General features: G+C 45.8%; 1 protein-coding gene across 3 annotated transcripts in view; it reads left to right on the forward strand.

Moving 5' to 3' along the window:
- Positions 1-18,287, forward strand: part of MAPKBP1 (mitogen-activated protein kinase binding protein 1) — a 53,489-nt gene that overhangs the window by 11,424 nt on the left and 23,778 nt on the right. For 2 of the 3 annotated variants that reach the window (XM_059181249.1, XM_059181248.1), the window contains one exon: positions 13,478-13,569. In XM_059181249.1, the coding sequence (XP_059037232.1) occupies positions 13,478-13,569 (92 nt within the window). Of the gene's footprint in view, positions 1-13,265; positions 13,363-13,477; positions 13,570-18,287 lie in introns of all 3 variants that reach the window. The other variant, XM_059181250.1, reaches the window with a different exon arrangement.

The raw sequence follows: 18,287 nt of genomic DNA on the forward strand, positions 1-18,287 counted from the left end.
AAGGCTTAGCAAGCATTTTTTCTTAATACCAACTACTGTATAGTTCATTATTTCAGGGCCTTGGGTATGATTTTTGGGAACTTTTGAAAAGTCAAACTCATGAACCAGGACGGGAGGTAGGAGTCCTAGTTTACTCTATTTAGAAACCACTGGAGGGACGCGCATGCTTTTTAACTGCGATTAAAAATCTCTAGCTTCTCTAGAGATAATTTTTCTTCTTTGGGAGCCAGTTCATTTGTATTGAAAAATAATTTGGGAAATGAATTAGTCCTAGAGCTCCTTTTCAGACTAAGACTTTAAAGACAGAGTGAAAACGTGTTAAATTTATAACCCATTGTTTTAAGTTTTCTAATTTGCCCAATTTGGTGATATCAATTAGAAGCAGCATTAATATATTCACATCTTTTGATCTAGCAGTTATAATTCGGGGATCTATTCTATGCAAACATTCACACCACACAAAAGTGTATATGACTGAATTTTATTATTATTATTATTATTTTTGGTGTTACTCGCAATAGTAAAATCTTTGGAGTAGTCTGGGTAGCCATCAATAGGGAATTGGGATAAATCCATGAAATGAAACACCTTGCACTTGCTCAAAAGAATGAGGTCAATCTATATTTACTGATGTGAAAGGGTATACAAGATATATTAAGTGACAAAAAGAAACTATATAACTTTTTATGTTAATGATTATATTTTTGTTAAAAGCTGTATGTCAGTATATGCATAGAAAAAAAAAGTGAGGCTATAAATACCAAACTGTTGTTAATATTGGTTACCTCAGGGAGGGCTAGTAGATTATGGCGGACATTCACTGTCTACATTTCTATATTTCTGTAACGTTGGAATTTTTTTACAATAAGTCTGTATTATTTTTGTAAGTAGAAAACAATAAAGATAAAGGTATCCAATTTAAACCTGTGTATTTCATATTTAAATCTAAAATGCTTAACTTTAAAAATCTATATACTCACGCAAGCACAAAGTTATGCACAAATGTTGAAAAATATATATGAAATTATAACTTGGGTTTTTTTTTTTACAATGATAGGACATAAAAATGTTTTCTCACAAATTCATCATTAACTTGTTGAATTTGAGGTGATTCATTTTTTTGGAGATAATTCATTTTTTGTATCTTTGGAAATATTTTCTTGGTTAGCTTTGGTAAACAAAATATTTTTTTAATACTTTCTGAAGTATATATGCTTTCTTTCTTTATTTATTTTTTAAAGATTATTTATTTATTTATTTGACAGACAGAGATCACAAGTAGGGAGAGAGGCAGGAAGGGAGAGAGGAGGAAGCAGGCTCCCTGCTGAGCAGAGAGTCTCATGCAGGGCTTGATCCCAGGACCCTGAGATCATGACCTGAGCCTAAGGCAGAGGCTTTAACCCACTGAGCCACCCAGGCACCCCAGTACATATGCTTTCTGAAAAGATTTTTTACACAAATAATACAGATAAACGTAAAGAAAACATGTTATTCATAGTTTCAACATCCAGAATAACTACTTATAGCTGTATCCATTTCTGATTATAAAGGAGAGGTAATGTTCTTTTTAAATAACAGTACTGTCATTTTTATTTAAAAAGTTACCTCTGAGGGGTTCCTGGGGGGCTGAGTCAGTTAAGCCTTTGACTCTTGGGACGCCTGGGTGGCTCAGTTGGTTAAGCAGCTGCCTTCGGCTCAGGTCATGATCCCAGCATCCTGGGATTGAGTCCCACATCGGGCTCCTTGCTCAGCAGGGAGCCTGCTTCTCCCTCTGCCTCTGCCTGCCATTCTGTCTGCCTGTGCTCGCTCTCTCCCCCTCTCTCCCTCTGATAAATAAATAAAATATTAAAAAAAAAAAAAAAAAGCCTCTGACTCTTGATTGAAGCTCAGGTCTTGATCTCAGGGTCATGAGTTCAAATCCTGAAGTGGGCTCCATGCTGGGCGTGGAGCCTACTTTAAATAAATAAATAAATAAATAAATAAATAAATAAATAATACCTCTGATCTCTTTAGACTTAGTCTTTAATTATGATTTTGTAAGACTTGTGAAGTAAATACATGTATGGCATATACATATACATATACATATATTTATGCCATACATATATTTACTAAAGTCAAGGATGAAATGGTTTTGTCTGTAATCATTTAAAGCACATGGGTTATTCCATACGGGCCCTCCCCATTCTTTCTGGAAAGGCATAAAAATCCTGCTTCCTGCTCCAACTTCTAGGGCTGGCTGTGATAGATGGAGAATTCTCTAGGAGGTTAAAGAACTTACTGGGTAAGATGAACCAGAGTATTCACAAATATTTTTAAAATACTAAAACATGGACTCAAATATTTATTAAACACTGTGCTCTGTGTTGTAAGCATAGAGTGTAGGTATGGCCTCTGCCTTTCAGGAGACTAGTAGGAGAGAAGTAACAGATCCATAAAGAACTTCCGTACGAGGTGCTAAGTAGCACAGGCCATGTGAATGAGGCACATATTACCATTGTAAGAGTACCAAACAAGGAATGAATCATTCCTGGCCACGGTGATCATGCAAAGAATCACAGGGGATATGATATTTGAGCTGATCCTTGAGAGGAAGGGAAGGATTTCAGGAGGGGGTGGTGGAAGGGAAGGGCTTCTTGGTAGAAGAAGATTATAAACTAAAGCCCCAAAGCACCTTTCCAGAATCATGAATAATCCAGATTGACAAATGCACATGATTCATATAGGTGAGTAGTAGGAAATAGAATTAGAAGAAAGGTATGATCACTTAACAGAGAGCTGCAGTTGCCAGACTAAGACATTCATAATTTATTTTGTCGGCAGTGAGGAGCCATTGAAAGTTTTTGAGCAGGGAGGAATGTGATCAAAGCTGTGCTATGGCAAGATTGTTCTGACAGGTCAAGGGAGAAGAGGACAGGGTCCATAGGAAGGAAATTGATTAGAAAGTCATTGCTATATACAGGAATGCGGTGCTGAAGGCCTAGTTCAGGGTGCTGGGATTCAGAATGGAAAAGAAGTGAGCATTTTGTAGAGGGGAGTCTCATGGCCCAAGCTGGCATGATTACAGGGGTACCAAGATCCTCCCCCACTGCCCTTTTTGTCCCAGATCACACATCCACATTGCACACTTAGTTCAGATAAGGAACACTTAGTATTCTCCCTGGTTACAAAGTTTGGAAGCAACAGATTAAGAAAACTCAGGCATGTAGAGCTGGTGAATGAGGAGGACTTAGACCTTTCTTCATGATCAGACTTTTGCTAATGAAGTGTTATTTGTGGTTCTGGTCTTGCTATAGGAAGGACTGACACTAGATAGGAAAAAAAATTTTTTTTCCCTCTTATTCTGGTAGCTTAAGTTGAGGTATCTCCTATCCTGGTCTTCCTGATAACTGGAAGAGAAAGAGAGAGTGGAAGTGCTGCTCTGTACCAGGCACTGTGTTGTTAACACTGCTCTTTGGACTTGGGTGCAAGCTGATGGTGATACCATAACAGAGTCCCTTAGCTTGGGATCTCTGATTTCCAGAACTCAGGTCTGAGGTCTGATGCTGCCCTCACCTCTTCCTCCATCTGCACACGAAATCAGATGCTGCTGCTTTGGACACTATGATGTCATTTGCCTTGGAAATGGGTGTCAGCTGTCCATGTTGACTATAGGTTCTAGAGCTGGCTGGACATGAGCAGGCCCTGGGGTGAGGTGCTATTCTGGCATTAGAAGATCCTCTGTTTATTTTTCTCTGCAACCATTCAGTGAGGAGAGGTCAGAACCCATTTTTTAGACCCATTTCAGATACTGATAAGACTTGCTAATTTTAAAAAGTATGTTAAAACTAGCAAGAGAGGACCCTATTCCCCTCTACTTCGTCCTGTGCCCTCTGCCTTCTACCTTGGTTCCTAGACCTATCCCTGATGCTGCTATGAAGGCCTGGGGACTTCCCCAGGTGCTTTTCCACAAACTGCACCATTCTGATGGTTTGGGAGAACTCGAACTCCTTCCTCAGGTCACGAGAGTTTCTGGAACCAGGCAGGCAGACATAGGTTTAAATACTGGGTCTTCCACTCACTACTTAACCTGATTCCTTCATCTGAAAAATGGAGATAATGCCTGTCCTTCATGAAGCTGTCAAGGGTAAGGGGCGCCTGGCTGGCTCCGTCAGTGGAGCATGCAACTCTTGATCTTGAGGTGAGGAGTTCAAGCCACGCATTGGGCATAGAGCTTACTTTAAAAAATAAAAAAATAAAAAAAGTTGTCAAGGGTATTAAATGAAACAATCTTACAAATTGCCTAGCACAGTTCTTGGCCGAGTACACATTCAGTGAATGGCAGTTGTTACAGCTGTAGATTCTCTTTTTGCACAGACCTTTCACACCCCATGGGTCTGGATATTCTTAGGAGAGCATTTGGAGCACTGTTTTCTCCTTAGTCCCAGGAGGGGCTGACATTTGGAAATAAAAAGGCAAAATGCTTTAATTTATAGTTCACTACCTGATTAATCATTAGAGCCCCCTGGAGAGCTTTAATATGCAGACTCCGAACCCCCGGCTCCATGTCTGCTGAGTGAAAATCATAGGGTAAGGACTGATAACTGAGAAAGACTTGTTAAACCCTCTGAGTAATTCTGTTGGTAGGCCAGGACTGAGAACCTTTGTTCTCTAGTCTTCAGGGGTTTATGGCCAGAGGATCTCTAAGGTCACCTCCTCCCAAGCTGGGGCAGATTTACCTTCCTAGAAGCTGAGGCTATTTTAATCCCAACCTGGAGAATTTGGCTCAGCTCCAGATTATGCTGAACTCTAAGCTTGGGAGCCCAGTTTTTCGGTCATTTTGGAAGTTACTTGTCTCTGGAAGTCTTCATGGTATAGAGGGTAGAATTATAAATCAGCCAGACAGGATGGAGGCCAGGAGCAGCATGGAGAGGCAGGATCTGTCCTGCAGTCTTGTCGTGGCCGTCGTGTCCCTTCCTGCCTCCGACCAGATGGCACTTTGGACTCTGAAGGAACAGGAGTGATTGAGCTTGGGCACGGTACCCACCTCTCCCCTCCCCCTCCCCAGGCCAGGCACTGGGTCCCTGCCCAGCTGGCGAAGTCCATGCACAAAGCCTGCTGGCCTTGGGCTTTCTCTGTGGCTTTTTTATAAGCAGCAATTGTCAGAATCTGGTGGCGAATCTGCTCTGTGAGATTAGAGTGTAGTGCGTGGGTAAGAGACAAGCATAGTTATTCTTAACCTGCAGGAAGGGAGGGGAAGGCGGAGAGTGCTCTGCCATGGACAGGTCTGTGACATGCTTGTTTATAGAAATAGCAAGCCCATGGTTTGGCTGGAATGACTTACAATTCAAGTATTTATAGCTTGTGTTAGTGGGATTGAGAAGTGGGGAAAGGGAGGGGGGAAGTAGGAACTGGGGGCAACAAAACCAGAGGTCACCTTCCTCCCAGTTGCTGGGTTTCTTTACCACTTTGAGGTCAACTCAGTCCTAGATGACCCAGGCCTTTTGTGGCTCTGGCCTCTTTGTTCTCTTCCTTAAGGGAGCAGCTGCCAACTTGCCCTTGCAGACTCACTGGAGTGGACCCTCACGCTGAGCAAGGAAGGGCAACTCCATGTCACTTCTATCTCAGACTCCAACAAGAAGCCCTTCGCTAGGAGAGCCATTGTATTAGCTCCACAGGCTGGATCTTTCATTGCCTGGTGCCTCTACTTTAGCCTGTGGACTGAGCCGATCTAGGGCCCTAATGGAGAGACCAGAGAGGCTTAGATGACCCTCCCCAGGCTTCCCGGGATCACGTGTTTAGGAGTCTGGGACTACTTGGAACCTTGTGCTCTGCTGCCTGTGTTGCAGATGGTTCTGGACTCTGGAGAGTCCTTTTCTTGCCTCCTTCACTTCTTTTGGGCACTTACATCAACTCCCTCTCCTTTCTGGGTGCTCTCCCCTTCACTGACTTCCTGGGTCTCCTTCTCTCTTTCTAATTGCCTGGCATCTCATCTTCTCCATACTCTAAAAATAGTTACTCTGCACGATTCTTTCCTCAGCCTCTCCCCCCCACCCCCTCCATCTTCTACTGTACTTTCAGTGGTGGTTTTCACCTCCATGCAAATAATTCTCGGATACCTATTTCGAGCCCTGACCTCTTTCCCAGGCATTTAATTCCATGTTTATGTTGCTAAAGTGCATATTCTGTGGTTCCTATTGAATATCCCAGAAATGTTTTGGATTCAGCATGCCTAAAACAGACATCACTGGCTCCCATCCTTCCTCCTTTATCCAGATCCAGGTTTGCATTCTGATCCTGCACCATTTCTTTTCATGTTCTCTATCTCTGAGTTTAAAAATTTTGAGTCTTCTGCCTTCTTTCTCCATAGTTGTCAAGTGCCCAGTCTTGCTGATTCTATTTGCCTTGTTACTTTTGAACCCATCATGTCTTTTCTGCTCTTATTATCTTCATGCTGGTCTAAATCCTCATTACTTCTCACCTGAACTGTTGTAAGAGCCTCCTGATTGGGCTCCCTGCTTGTGTTGTTTTTCTCACATATGTCATCACCAAAACATAGCTTTGACTGAGTCTCCAGCTTGAAATCCTTCAGTGGCTTCCCAGAGCCTACAGATGACCCCATTTCATTTGGCATTCAAGGCTCTTCCTGGTCTGGTTGCAAGTCTGCCTCTCCCGACGTACTCTCCTAACACTGTCTGCATTCACCATTGCTCACCTGCTCTGTCATTTCCTTCTGCCAAGCTTTAGTTCATGCAGCTGCTTCTACTGAGAATTCCTTTTTTCTGTATTTCTACCTGTTAAGATCCTATCCTTATGGCAAGGCCCAGGTCAAATACCATCTCGACCTCCAAGAAAGCCTCTTTGGTTTTCCTTTCCTGATCCTGTTCAGAAATCATTTCTCTTCCTCCTCTTTGAGCACTTTGTATCTTTCTTATGACGCTTATCACATACTGGGGGTTGCTTTGTAATATATCATGAATTTTCCCTGATGGATTTTTTAAAAGATTATTTATTTATTTATTTGACAGACAGAGATCACAACTAGGCAGAGCAGCAGGCAGAGAGAGAGAGAGAGAGAGAGAGAGAGAGAGTGGGAAGCAGGCTCCCTGCTGAACAGAGATCCCAATGTGGGGCTAGATTCCAGGACCCTTGGATCATGACCTGAGCTGAAGGCTCAGGCTGAGGCTTTAACCCACTGAGGCACCCAGGCACTTCTCCCTAATGGATTTTGAGAATAGAGGGTAGAGTTTGTGTATTCTTCATCTTAGGATCTCCTATAACATCCTGGTGATTTTCAAACTTCTTTGAGGGTGACCCACATTAAGAGATACATTTTATATTGTAACCCAGAATACACCCCTCCCAACAGAAGTTTCATGGTCAATACATACTGTCACTACATGCTGTGAGATCTGTTTTGTGTTCTGCTGTATTTATTCACTACCCACTAAATCAGTCAATTTCAGGTCCCATTAATAAGCTACAATCTGCACATTTGGAAAATATTATTCTACCTAGTATAAGCAAGTTGTCCTGTCTATTGCCCTTTGGCCACCTGTTTTTTCCATCTCCTTTAATGAGAGCCAGAAGAGCACTTAACAAAACAGTTGGCTTTATAGTCTTTCCTTCTCTCTTGGGATTAGGCTATTATGAAGTTATCCCTTTATCTCATTAAGGTGAGGGATGATTTTGCTTTCCTTCTTTCTCTCAGGAGGGTACGGTACTGCTCTGCCAAGTGTGTGCTGGGAGGGGTGGCTATTCAAGGCCTCCCTCGAAGTTTGTCTGTAGTAATTTCTGCCCTCCTGTGTCTTCGCTTCTGGGGACAGATGATACCCCCTCTCAGGCTGGTGTAGGCTTTCCTCCATCTCAACACTCCCCATCTGCCAAAGCAAAGGCTGGGTCACGCCTTGAGCATTTTCTCTGCTTCTGGGCTTTCGGATGTGGAGGAGATCATTGTAGAGTCTGATGCGGGTGCTCTCTTCTTCTGTTTTCACATGTGCATGAAGTGATGTTCTAGAACTGTGTGGCTGTATCAGGGTGCCAGCTGCCTATAGTGGCTGTGTCCCAAGTCACTGGCCATAATCAGTTACCTGGATTGGTTGTCTTTTCGGCTAGGTTTCATTGGCATGCAGGCAGTGAGGGTTTATGACTTACTTTCCTTTCAGTACCTTGGGCCCCACCCCAGACTTTCAGGACAGCTCTTTTCTCACAGGATCTCTTCCCTGCCTCAGTTTCCTCAACAATGCTTGAGACCACACTGGTGGGCTTGCTTCCTTATGTGGAAAAATGCTATCTTATTCAGGACAGGTTAGGTGTTTGGTTCTCAAAGTATGGGCTGGGAATTCCTGGGTCCCCTTTTAGGGCATCTGTGAGTTACATATCCAAATGGGCCAGATTTTCTTCATCTTCAACTAGCATGACATATCACAATAGATTGAATGGAGAGCTGATAGGAGAATCCAGCTGTTTACTGGGAAGCTGGACATTGAAGAGACTTGCAAAAATGTTAAATAATGCTATTCTTCTCACTGAAATTTTTTTTGTTTTGGAAGATAGAGTTATCCTTAATAAAAATATTAACAGGTATGGATTTATTATTATTTTAAAGTGAATTAACAAATATTTTAAACTATTTCTATTGTAACTTCTAATAAGCTGATACAAATAAAAGCTCTTTGGTGTCCTTGGTAATTTCTAAGAGTGTAAAGAAACCAAAGGGTGTAAGAGACCAAAAAGTATGAAAATTGCCAGGTTATGTCATGCTGTGGTAACAAAATCACCTCAAAATCTTCCTGACTTAACAGATAGTTTATTTCTTGCTCATGCTCATATTCACTATGGGTCAGCACAGGGGCTCTGTTCATCAAAGTTACTCAGGGACCCAGGCTGAGGGAGCGCTCTCTTATTATCTGCTGCCATGCTTAGCAGTCAGGAGAAGGGATAGTGATTGTCGAAAGCTTCCACTGAAAATGGTGTGTCAGAGCATCATAAAAACGTGCAGTCTTAGAAGCACATAAGTGAGAAACCTAATCAAACAGAAACTCATATTCTTGAGTTCTTTGTACCCTTTCCCCCAACATTGTTGGGTCAGTGAGTATCCAAAAGCCATTGCTTACAGGGGAAAAGAGAACCAAAGGTATGAATTCCAGAAGGATGTTGTTCATGAGGTACTGAGCCCCATGGCACGTCCTAGACCATTATCTTTTCTTTAACAATAACTGTGCAATATTTAAGACATACAGTAAAGATATAGAATGAACAACTGTCTGCCTACTCTCAGCTTAAGAAACAAAATGGTCCCTGTACCATTAAGCTCCCTTTGTGCTCACCCTTACCTGGGCAGTAAGATGGACAGTAAGTGTGTGGATGGAAATGTAATCAGTGTAGGGTCACTACCTGAATCGAAGTGCTATGAAGAAAGATAAAACAGGGTAAGTTAGGTATAGAATGGTAACAACGAAGTGAGTCTGGAAAGCCTTCTCTAAGGAGGAGACCTTTGAGCAAAAACCTGAGGGGAGTAGCTCTGTGAACAGCTGAGGGAAGAGCATTTTAATTGAAGGAAGAGTATACGCAGGACCTGAAGCTCGAATCTGCTTGAGGTGCTTGAGGCAGCCAGTGTGGCTGAGGTGGAGGAAGAGGCGGAGAGTGGAGGAAATGAGGTCAGAGAGGGAGCCAGAGGCCAGATGATTTAGGGCTTTGTAAACAGGGTAAAGTGTTTGAATTTGAACTGAAGGATGGGAAGCCTGTGGAGGGTTTTGAGCTGAGTAATAACATGATCTCATATATATTTAAAAAAAAAAAAAATTCACTCTGGTGGTGCCTGGGTGGCTCATTCAGTCAAGCGTCTGCCTTTGGCTCAGGTCATGAGCCCAGGGTCCTGGGACTGAGCCCTACCTCGGGCTCCCTGCTCAGCGGGGGCCTGCTTCTCTCTCTGCCTGCTGCTCCCCCTGCTTGTACTTTCTCTCTGCCTGTCAAATAAATAAAATCTTAAAAAATAAACAGAACAACAACCACCCCACTGTGGCCTGTCATGTTGAGAAGAATACTCTAGGGGCCAAGGTCGGAAGCAGGGAGAACACATGGGAATGATAGTCCAAGTGGGAGATAACAGCAGCCTGAACTCAGTGGGGTGTTGCTGAATGTTTACAGGCTCTCCCTGGGGATAAAAAAAGAGCCCTGATTTGTAGCATTTGCTGATTTCCATGGTGTAAGTACTCCCACTGTGGTGATTTCGGGCTCCCAGTGTGCCGCCCCCCAATGAGGAGGTGGGAAGACAAGGGCACTGTCCGCTGTCCTAAGCTCATGGAAGCTGGCTCAGGCACCCCGCTGCTTGAACTTGGGTATTCAGCTGCCGGTGTGTTTTCAGGGGGCATTCATTTTCTATGGTAGATGGAAGCTGTATCACCTTTTCAGAAGGAGGGGATATGGAGGTTATGATGGGGAGAGAGTCCATTTATAATTTCCATCATGCTGGGCCCTTTCAAAATAAGCCTAGATGTTGGAGGCCTCACAGGAGCTTTGGACTCTCTCAGATCCTTTGAAAGTGGAATTCAGCCCAAAACCTCCCTACAAACAGGAAGCTGGTTTGAGTTAGAACATAAAATAAAAACCAGCTGATGCCCCTGAATGTTTTTCCCTTGCTCCTCCCACTCCGCAGAGCCAAAGGAAACTGCCTTTTTTTGTCTTTGGATAGTTGTTCAGAAAGTTAGAAAAAGCCCAAACCCATAAATCCTTTGAAAATAAGCCAAGTTTGGAGCCCAGGCAAACTTCTGCCCATGGGGTTTCCTAGCCCGGATGTCTGTCCCACCGCCAAGAGTCCTAGGAGGAAAGGGCCCAAGGAACACAAAAGTTGCTAGACATCGGAGCCCGGAACCCAGGCCCAGCAAGGAAAAGGTGGTCTGCAGCAGTTTCTCAAATTGGAACTTCCAGCCCATTTGTAGGCCATGAAATCAATACCCTGGGCTGTGACCAGTATCATTTTTTTAATGAAATAGAATGTGATAGAAAATCAAGTATATCACATGTGATCAGGGAAGTATTGTTTTGTGAAACTTTTATTTCGGTGTGTGTGTACAGGCACACATGTACATGGATCTATATACCTGGTCATGATAGAAACTTATAAACTGTCTTGCTTACTGTGGGTCTTGGTCCAAAACGTTTGGTGAACACTGGCCTTAAAGGTAGGAGTAACTGACATCTCCTTCCTGCTTTCGCTTGCTGTTGAAAAGTCCAAGCTAGTTTGAGAATGAATCTTTTATGGAACTCTATCATCTGTCCCCAAAACACCTACCCAGACTACTGGCAGAGGGAAGGAGAGCTGAGAACAGGCAGACTGGTCTGATTCTTTGGGACCAAAGCCATAGCATTAAGTGAGGGACTGATACAAATTTGAATCCAAAGGATTTACCTGAAATGATTCGCTGGAAAGGAATAGGACTTGAGCAGCCTTTTAGCTCACTGCCCCTGATTCTGTGACCTTTCCCATCTATGTGGGTGATGCTGGCCTTGGGTTCTTCTCTCTCTTTCTGTTCTGTCTGCAGCAGGCAGTTGGTGCAGCAGGAACGTTCCCGAGTGCCCTCCCTCTGCGATAGCTGGAGATCACAGTGCCAGGATGGGGAGTGGTGCATTGAGCTGAGCTTTTCCCCAGACTTCCACGGGGGTGTTTTGTGCTCCCTACCCAGTGTGCCTGGTACTCAGACCTTTCAGCATGCTCACTGGGTGCCACGGCATGACGCAGTGAAGAAAAAGTGAGGAAGGAGGCATAAGTTAGGGCAAACTCTCAAAAACACAGGTACAGTTAGTTTATCCCACACTAGGCTTAGTGGCTCAGGTAGGCCCCACGGTTACTGGCAAGTCCGGTACTTGTCAGAAGGCTGTGGGTTGGCTGTGGGACTAACCTGCCTCTGTCAGTGAGTAGACACAAGTTGGAATTACTGGTCCACATCCCCCAGGGAGCTCAGAAGACTCTTGGGGGCCTTCCTGGAGGAATAGGTTTTAACTATCATGTCCCGGGGGGTTATTTTGGTCTTTGGCCACCAAAGGGCATTTCTTTCTAACCTAATTCAAGCTAAAATGGTCCTTGGAGATAAGAATTTAAACCTGCCCTCTAGAAGGACTTTGAATTCTCCAGCTGGAACAGTAAGAGAGGAGAGATCCTAACCATCCTAACTGAATCTCGGTTTTCCTTCCCTATTTTTTTAAAAATAAAATATATATATATTTATTTATTTGTCAGAGAGAGAGGCAGGCAGAGGGAGAAGCAGGCTTCTTGAGGCTTCCCTGAGCAGGGAGCGTGATGCGGGACTCAGTCTCAGGACCCTGGGATCATGACCTGAGCTGAAGGCAAGTGCTTAACCCACTGAGCCACCAAGCATCCCGTTTGGGTTTCCCCTCTAGACACTGGCCTGGACTAGGAGTAGACCACAGACTTGAATACTCCTGAAGTGTTTCTGATTCACATCACCCTCCTAGGGCCTCCGAGGCTCTTAGCAGAGTACACTGTAGCCTATTTACATGACCTTTCCGCATTCAGATGCCTCTTTCTCTGAGCCAACAGAGAGACCAAGGACATCTCTGAGCAGGGCCAGTACAGGGAGTTCAGACAGTACTAGAGGGCGGCCCTCTATCAAGCAAGATGTTCTGACAGTGAGGTGGAGTGAGAAGAGGTTCCAGGGCATTTTGAATCTCTCATGGGATCATCTAGCAGAAAAGCCAGTGAGCTAATTTGAGGTTAGTTCAGTGTACGCCCTAGGGCTGAGCGTCCAGTGTTGGGTAACAATATTGTTGGTGAGAGTGATGGTGAATGTCGCATATGGCCATGTCCTCAGAATCTCTGAGCACTTTACACATGTTTCCCTTTCATCTCTGTGGGAGTGGGGCTTAATAATAATAATTAGAGTACTCTGAGCATCTGTGCTTGGCAAAACACAGCATCAAGTCATGTTTCTGTCTCCTAGGCTCATAGTCTGTATGAACTGGTGTGGATGTTTGAGGTGGGTAGAGTTCTCTGGTGGAGGAACGTGATGGGATGCAAAGATCAGAGATATTATGAGTCACCTAATTAGTACCTCACATTCCTCTGACTCTTGGTAGATCAGAGCAGCCTTTCTTTCATGCCTGCCAAGGCACGAAGATCAGTGACTTCTCCTGACTCTCAGAGACCCAAGAGTCCAGTCTGGGGACCGTAGGCTTTATCTTGTAAACAGAGACTTCTCTCGATCTGGGGGAATGCTTTTTCCCCTGTGGCTATGAGCTGAGCTTTAATTCTTCATTTTCTTTCCCAGGGTCCCCACAGATTGAGCCCTGTTAAAACCCTGCGACGCACACTGGCTTTTCCCCCATGTGACCAAGGGACATGTGGCCTGGACAGACCCTGGAGAAGTCAGTAGCCCTATTCTGAAGAAAGTAGTCAGTGTTTGCTAGGTGACCGTGTGTACCTTCAGCACCTCCTTCCCAACCCCGTTCCATATGTCACTTCTCTGTCTTGCTCTGACAGGTGACCTTGGAGAAGGTACTTGGAATAACAGTGTCTGGAGGCAGAGGACTTGCCTGTGACCCTCGATCGGGTTTAGTTGCCTACCCGGCAGGGTAAGTACATTGGAAGAAGGCTTACTGCATGGGAGTTTTTAACCATGCTAAACCAGTTGGGGTGGGCAAGGGTTTTTTGGTTTTCTCCGGGAGATCTGTCCAGGTGAATGTTTTGGTACCTTTTCTGTAAAGGAGATAACAGGGCCAGGTCAAGGCTCTTTGTGGAATGTTGTCCTTGTTGCCATCTGCCCAGTACATAGAGAGTCACACTTGATATTACACACAGTTCCCATCACCATCTTTTTTTTTTTTTTTTAAGATTTTGTTTATTTGACAGATAGAGATCTACAAGTAGGCAGAGAGGTAGGGAGAGAGAGAGGAGGAAGCAGGCTCCCCGCTGAGCAGAGAGCCTGCTGCGGGGCTCGAGCCCAGGACCCTGGGATCATGACCCAAGCCGAAGGCAGAGGCTTTAACCCACTGAGCCACCCACGTGCCCCCCATCACCATCTTTAATATCTACCTTCTAGTCACTTTCTCATGTACCACACAGTTTGCCCATTTAAAATGTACAACTCTGTGTTTGGTGCCACCATCACCACAGTTCATCTTCAAACATTTTCGTCACTCCGAAAGAGAAGCCCCATACCCATTAGCAGTTAGTCCCCATTCTCCCCCAACCCCAAGACCCCCAGCCCCAGGTAACCACTAACGCACTTCCTGTCTCTATAGATTTATCTGTTCTGGACATTTCCTGTAAGTGGAGTCATTCCATTTAAGTAGAATATCTGGCCTTTTGTGAGGCTTTTCCCCCTGAGCATCGTGTTTTTAATGTTCATACATGTCATGTTGGGTATCAGTACTTTGTTTCTTTTTATGGCCGGAAAATATTCCATTATGTGGATGTCCCATACTTCCTCTAATCATCAGTTGATGGGCTTTTGGGTTGTTTCCACTTTCCAGCTACTTTTAGGAAAAATACCAGGTGCCTGGGTGGCTCAGTTGGTTAAGCATCTACCTTCAGTTCAGGACATGAGCCCAGGGTCCTGGGATCCAGTCCCACATCAGGCTCCCTACTCGGAGGGGTCTGCTTCTCCCATTGCCTCTGCCCTTCCCCGCTGCTCGTACCTTCACTCTCTCTCCATCAGACAAATATATAAATAAAATCTTTAAAAAAAAAAAAAGAAAAGAAAGAAAGAAAAATACTGCTTTGAACATTTGCCTACTCTCCTCACTTGGAGAGATGTCAGTGCCGTGGAAGAAAAGCAGGGTTTCTGGGGCCGGTGTTCCTCTGTCCCTTGCTGCCTTTTCACTCCTCTGCTCCTGCAGATGAGAAACCCCTCAGCCACAGTTTCTTTAGGCTCTTGCAAAAGTGTTTCCTCGGGAGGCTTGGTGCCCTTGCTGTTTCTGGTTCTCTCTGTCAACCTCCGTACCTTGCTGCTGGGCACGGGAGCCCAGAAATGGGAAGGCCACCATGCTCCACTTGTCCTCCCCCACTGTCAGCTCAGGAGTGCCCACTTTCCCAGTGTGAGTTCCACAGCGACTCTTGTAGCTTTTATACAAGTATATGATTTCTCTTAGTTTGATCATCCCATCCAAAATCTGCCTTTGTCAACAACTTGTTTTGTGCCAGGCCCTTTGCTAAGCACTTTGTAAGGAATGATTTCATTTACTACCCAGAGCAACCCTGGGTAGTGAGGTTGGTACTACTACTATCCCATTTAGAGCAGAAGCTAAGATAAAGAGAGGTTAAGCAGCTTGCTCCAGGTCACACAGCTGGTGGGTGTCTACACTGGCATTTCAACCCTAGTAGTCTGGCTATAAAGCTCTCGATCTCAAAATGGTGTGGGCTCGGGGAAGACCTGACTTCCTGCTTATTTTTTTAAAAGCTGGATCTCGAGTAGCTGCCTACCTGCCACACGATTGAGAAGAGCCCAATTTCTGGGCATCTCAGTCTATGCCAGGGAAACTTCTGGGTCTGGGTTCTGGGGCCAGTGCCTCTCCTGATCTTCCCTTTGGCATCTGATGTCTATGGTGGGGGTACTGTGAGAGCTGCGCCAGCTTTCCTCTGCGGAGGCTGGGCTGGCCTCCTTCTCCCCTTACAGAAGCAAGCTGATGAATGACCTCTGTTGCTGGGTACCCTGTGCAGCCGGCCTCAGGGGAATTCCACTCGTGCCTGCCTCTGCCTGGGAAAGCTGGGTTCCTTCTTGTTGGAGTTTGGGCCGGGGCTGGATTTGAGATGGGCAGGAAAGACCTGGGCAGCTGCTTGGTCTGTGCTGAGCCCAGTGTGCCTGCCCTCGGGATTGTAGAGCTGTGCTCCCTACCTCTTCCCCCCACACTCCTGACCCCAGGCCTGGTGCTAAAGGATGTGTGATTCTGTGTGTGACCAGGGCCCATGCTGGCACATGTGTCTGGGAGTCAGTAGCCTTCCAGATGGAATATGGAAGCTTTGTATCTAGTAGGTTCCCTCAGGGTGCTTGGCTTGGGTGAGCCCTGGGCGGTGACATGATCTATTCCTTGACCTTTTGATTTCCTAGGACTTCCAAGTCCTCTCTTTGCAAATGCCCCTTTTTTCTGAGTATTTTTCGTTTTGTTCTGTGCTGGAGGTCCCTATTGTGCTTCTGAGGTGTCTGGGGGCCCCCAAAATCTCTGTGAGCCAAGGAGTCTCTTTCCCTCCCTTCTCTTCTTCTTTTCCTATCTGGGGATCCTAACCCCACCCCCACTCTCTAGTTCCTACTGTGCTTGTTGCTCTAGGAGTGGCTCAGGTATCCTAGAAACAAGAAGAAAAACAAAGCTCAGAAAAGTCTCCTGGAGGCCTAGAGGCAAATATCAAACCAAAACAAAGTTTTTTGAAAGGAAATGAAACCGCTCCAAGAGGGTGGGGTAGTGGGGGTTGGGGGGATTGTGTGTCAGGCAGAGGTGGGTGACGTCTCTGCAGAGACCCCTCAGTTTTAGTGGCTCCTGCATCTCTTCTCCAGAGCTCCCCCTTTGCTGTTCTCTCCGCAGAAAAGCCTACCCCTCACCTGTCACACTTAGAGTCCCCCCACTCCAGGAGGCCAGGTGGTCCCCAGATAGCCTCTTGGAGGGACTCAGTTTAGTTGCACATCCATAATTGACTTGGGCCCCTCCTGTGGTTGGCTTGGTAGAGGGCTCAGGTGCTGCAGAGCCCAGCATGGCCCCCAGTGCCATGGTGGGGCCCGTCAATTCTGAGAGTGAGCTTCTCTTGACCCCCAGTGCCTCAGTCTGGGGCCTGGGCTGGGGGGAATGCTCTGGGCAGAGCCCTCACTGGAGTGAGAGGAGCCCTCTCCAGCAGCCTGGAGAAGACCTCTTCGTTGCCTCGGCTAGGGAGGAGAAAGGCAAACCCAGATTTCCTGAGAAGGCCTTACCGTTCACTCAGCCCATCCTGGAAGTCACACTGAGGTTCTCCCAGTTCCAAAGCACTGGGCAAGGTATTGATGAGGGAGCAGGAGGCTGGCTGAGGACAAAGCAAGAGCTGGCGCCTTGCACCCCTCCCCCTTTCATCCGCTCCCCTCCATAGGTGTAGCATTCCTCAGGCACCCCTGACTGCCATAAAATGATAAATAGTTAACTTGCTGAGATCACAATCCTGCAAGACAGGAGTCTCCCTTGGTTTGCAAATGTCCTTGAGATTACAACAAAGAAGTTACCTTATCAATAGCCCAATTTCCAAAGACACAGAACTCAGTTCCTCAAGCCCTAATGTCACCCTCCCCTCCATAAAAAACTGAAGGAGGTGGAAGTAGAAGGAAAAGTAAATAAAGTTAAATTTCTTCTAAACCTAAATCTCATTAACAAGGATGCTTGATAGCAGGAATGTAACATTCCACCAGGAGACTCTCAATTGTCTTTACTTGATAGCAACTAAGCCTTCAATATCCTGATAGTATTCTTTGCCCCAGTAGCCCTTCTGAACACCCCTTAGTCCTCACCTACCCAACTCCTGTGTATATAACCAGCCACTCCTCACAACCTGGGGCAGCCGCATCTCTGCCTGCCCACGGGCCCTGTCCCCGTGCTTTAATAAATCACCTTTTGCACCAACGACGTCTTAAGAATTCTTTCTTTAGTCGTCGGCTCCGAACCTCCTCACCCCACCGAACCTGACTTAGGTTCTGGGACTTCATCAGTATGAAACCACAGTCTCTCGACCTGAACAGTGTTCTAATGACATCTGAGCTAAGGGCGCATGGAATTAGCTTCTATCTATGGGCAAGCCCTGTGTGGCGGTTTGCCAGGGAGTGCATGGGACTGTGGAGACACTGGGTGGGCCTGAGAGAGGACACCTGGGCTTCGTGCCCTGGTGGATGGGAGTCGTGTGAAGGGGTTCTCACAAGCCTTGGTCCCCTTGGGGTCTGTCTTCTGGTCGCTCTGTGGGCCTCACATCTGACCCTGAGTCGCCTTAGCTCTTCCTCAGGTGGCTTGGTCCTAGATGCCTTCATTCATTTTTGGTCAGCAGCTATTGTCGAAAGCTGCTCTGGGCCAGGCACTGTTCCTGGCACAGGGTGTACGGCAGCAGGGCAGGAAGCATGGCTGTGCTTTGTGGGGTTTAGATTCAGGAAGGGCAGGCATGCCATAAGCGTGTAAGGCCATAAATGAGCAAGATGACATCAGAGATGGGAAGTGTTCTGAGAAAGTAAAACCAAGTGACGGAGAGGAGGGTAAGTGGCCAGTTGGAGAGGCTGGGGTTGGGGAGGGGGCTGCTTTAGGAGTGGGTGTTTAAGACTCAGGGGGAGGTCACGTTCAGCTAACGTGTGAATGAC

This window comes from Mustela lutreola, chromosome 7 (assembly GCF_030435805.1).
Source record: "Mustela lutreola isolate mMusLut2 chromosome 7, mMusLut2.pri, whole genome shotgun sequence".
NCBI classification, from domain to species: domain Eukaryota; kingdom Metazoa; phylum Chordata; class Mammalia; order Carnivora; family Mustelidae; genus Mustela; species Mustela lutreola.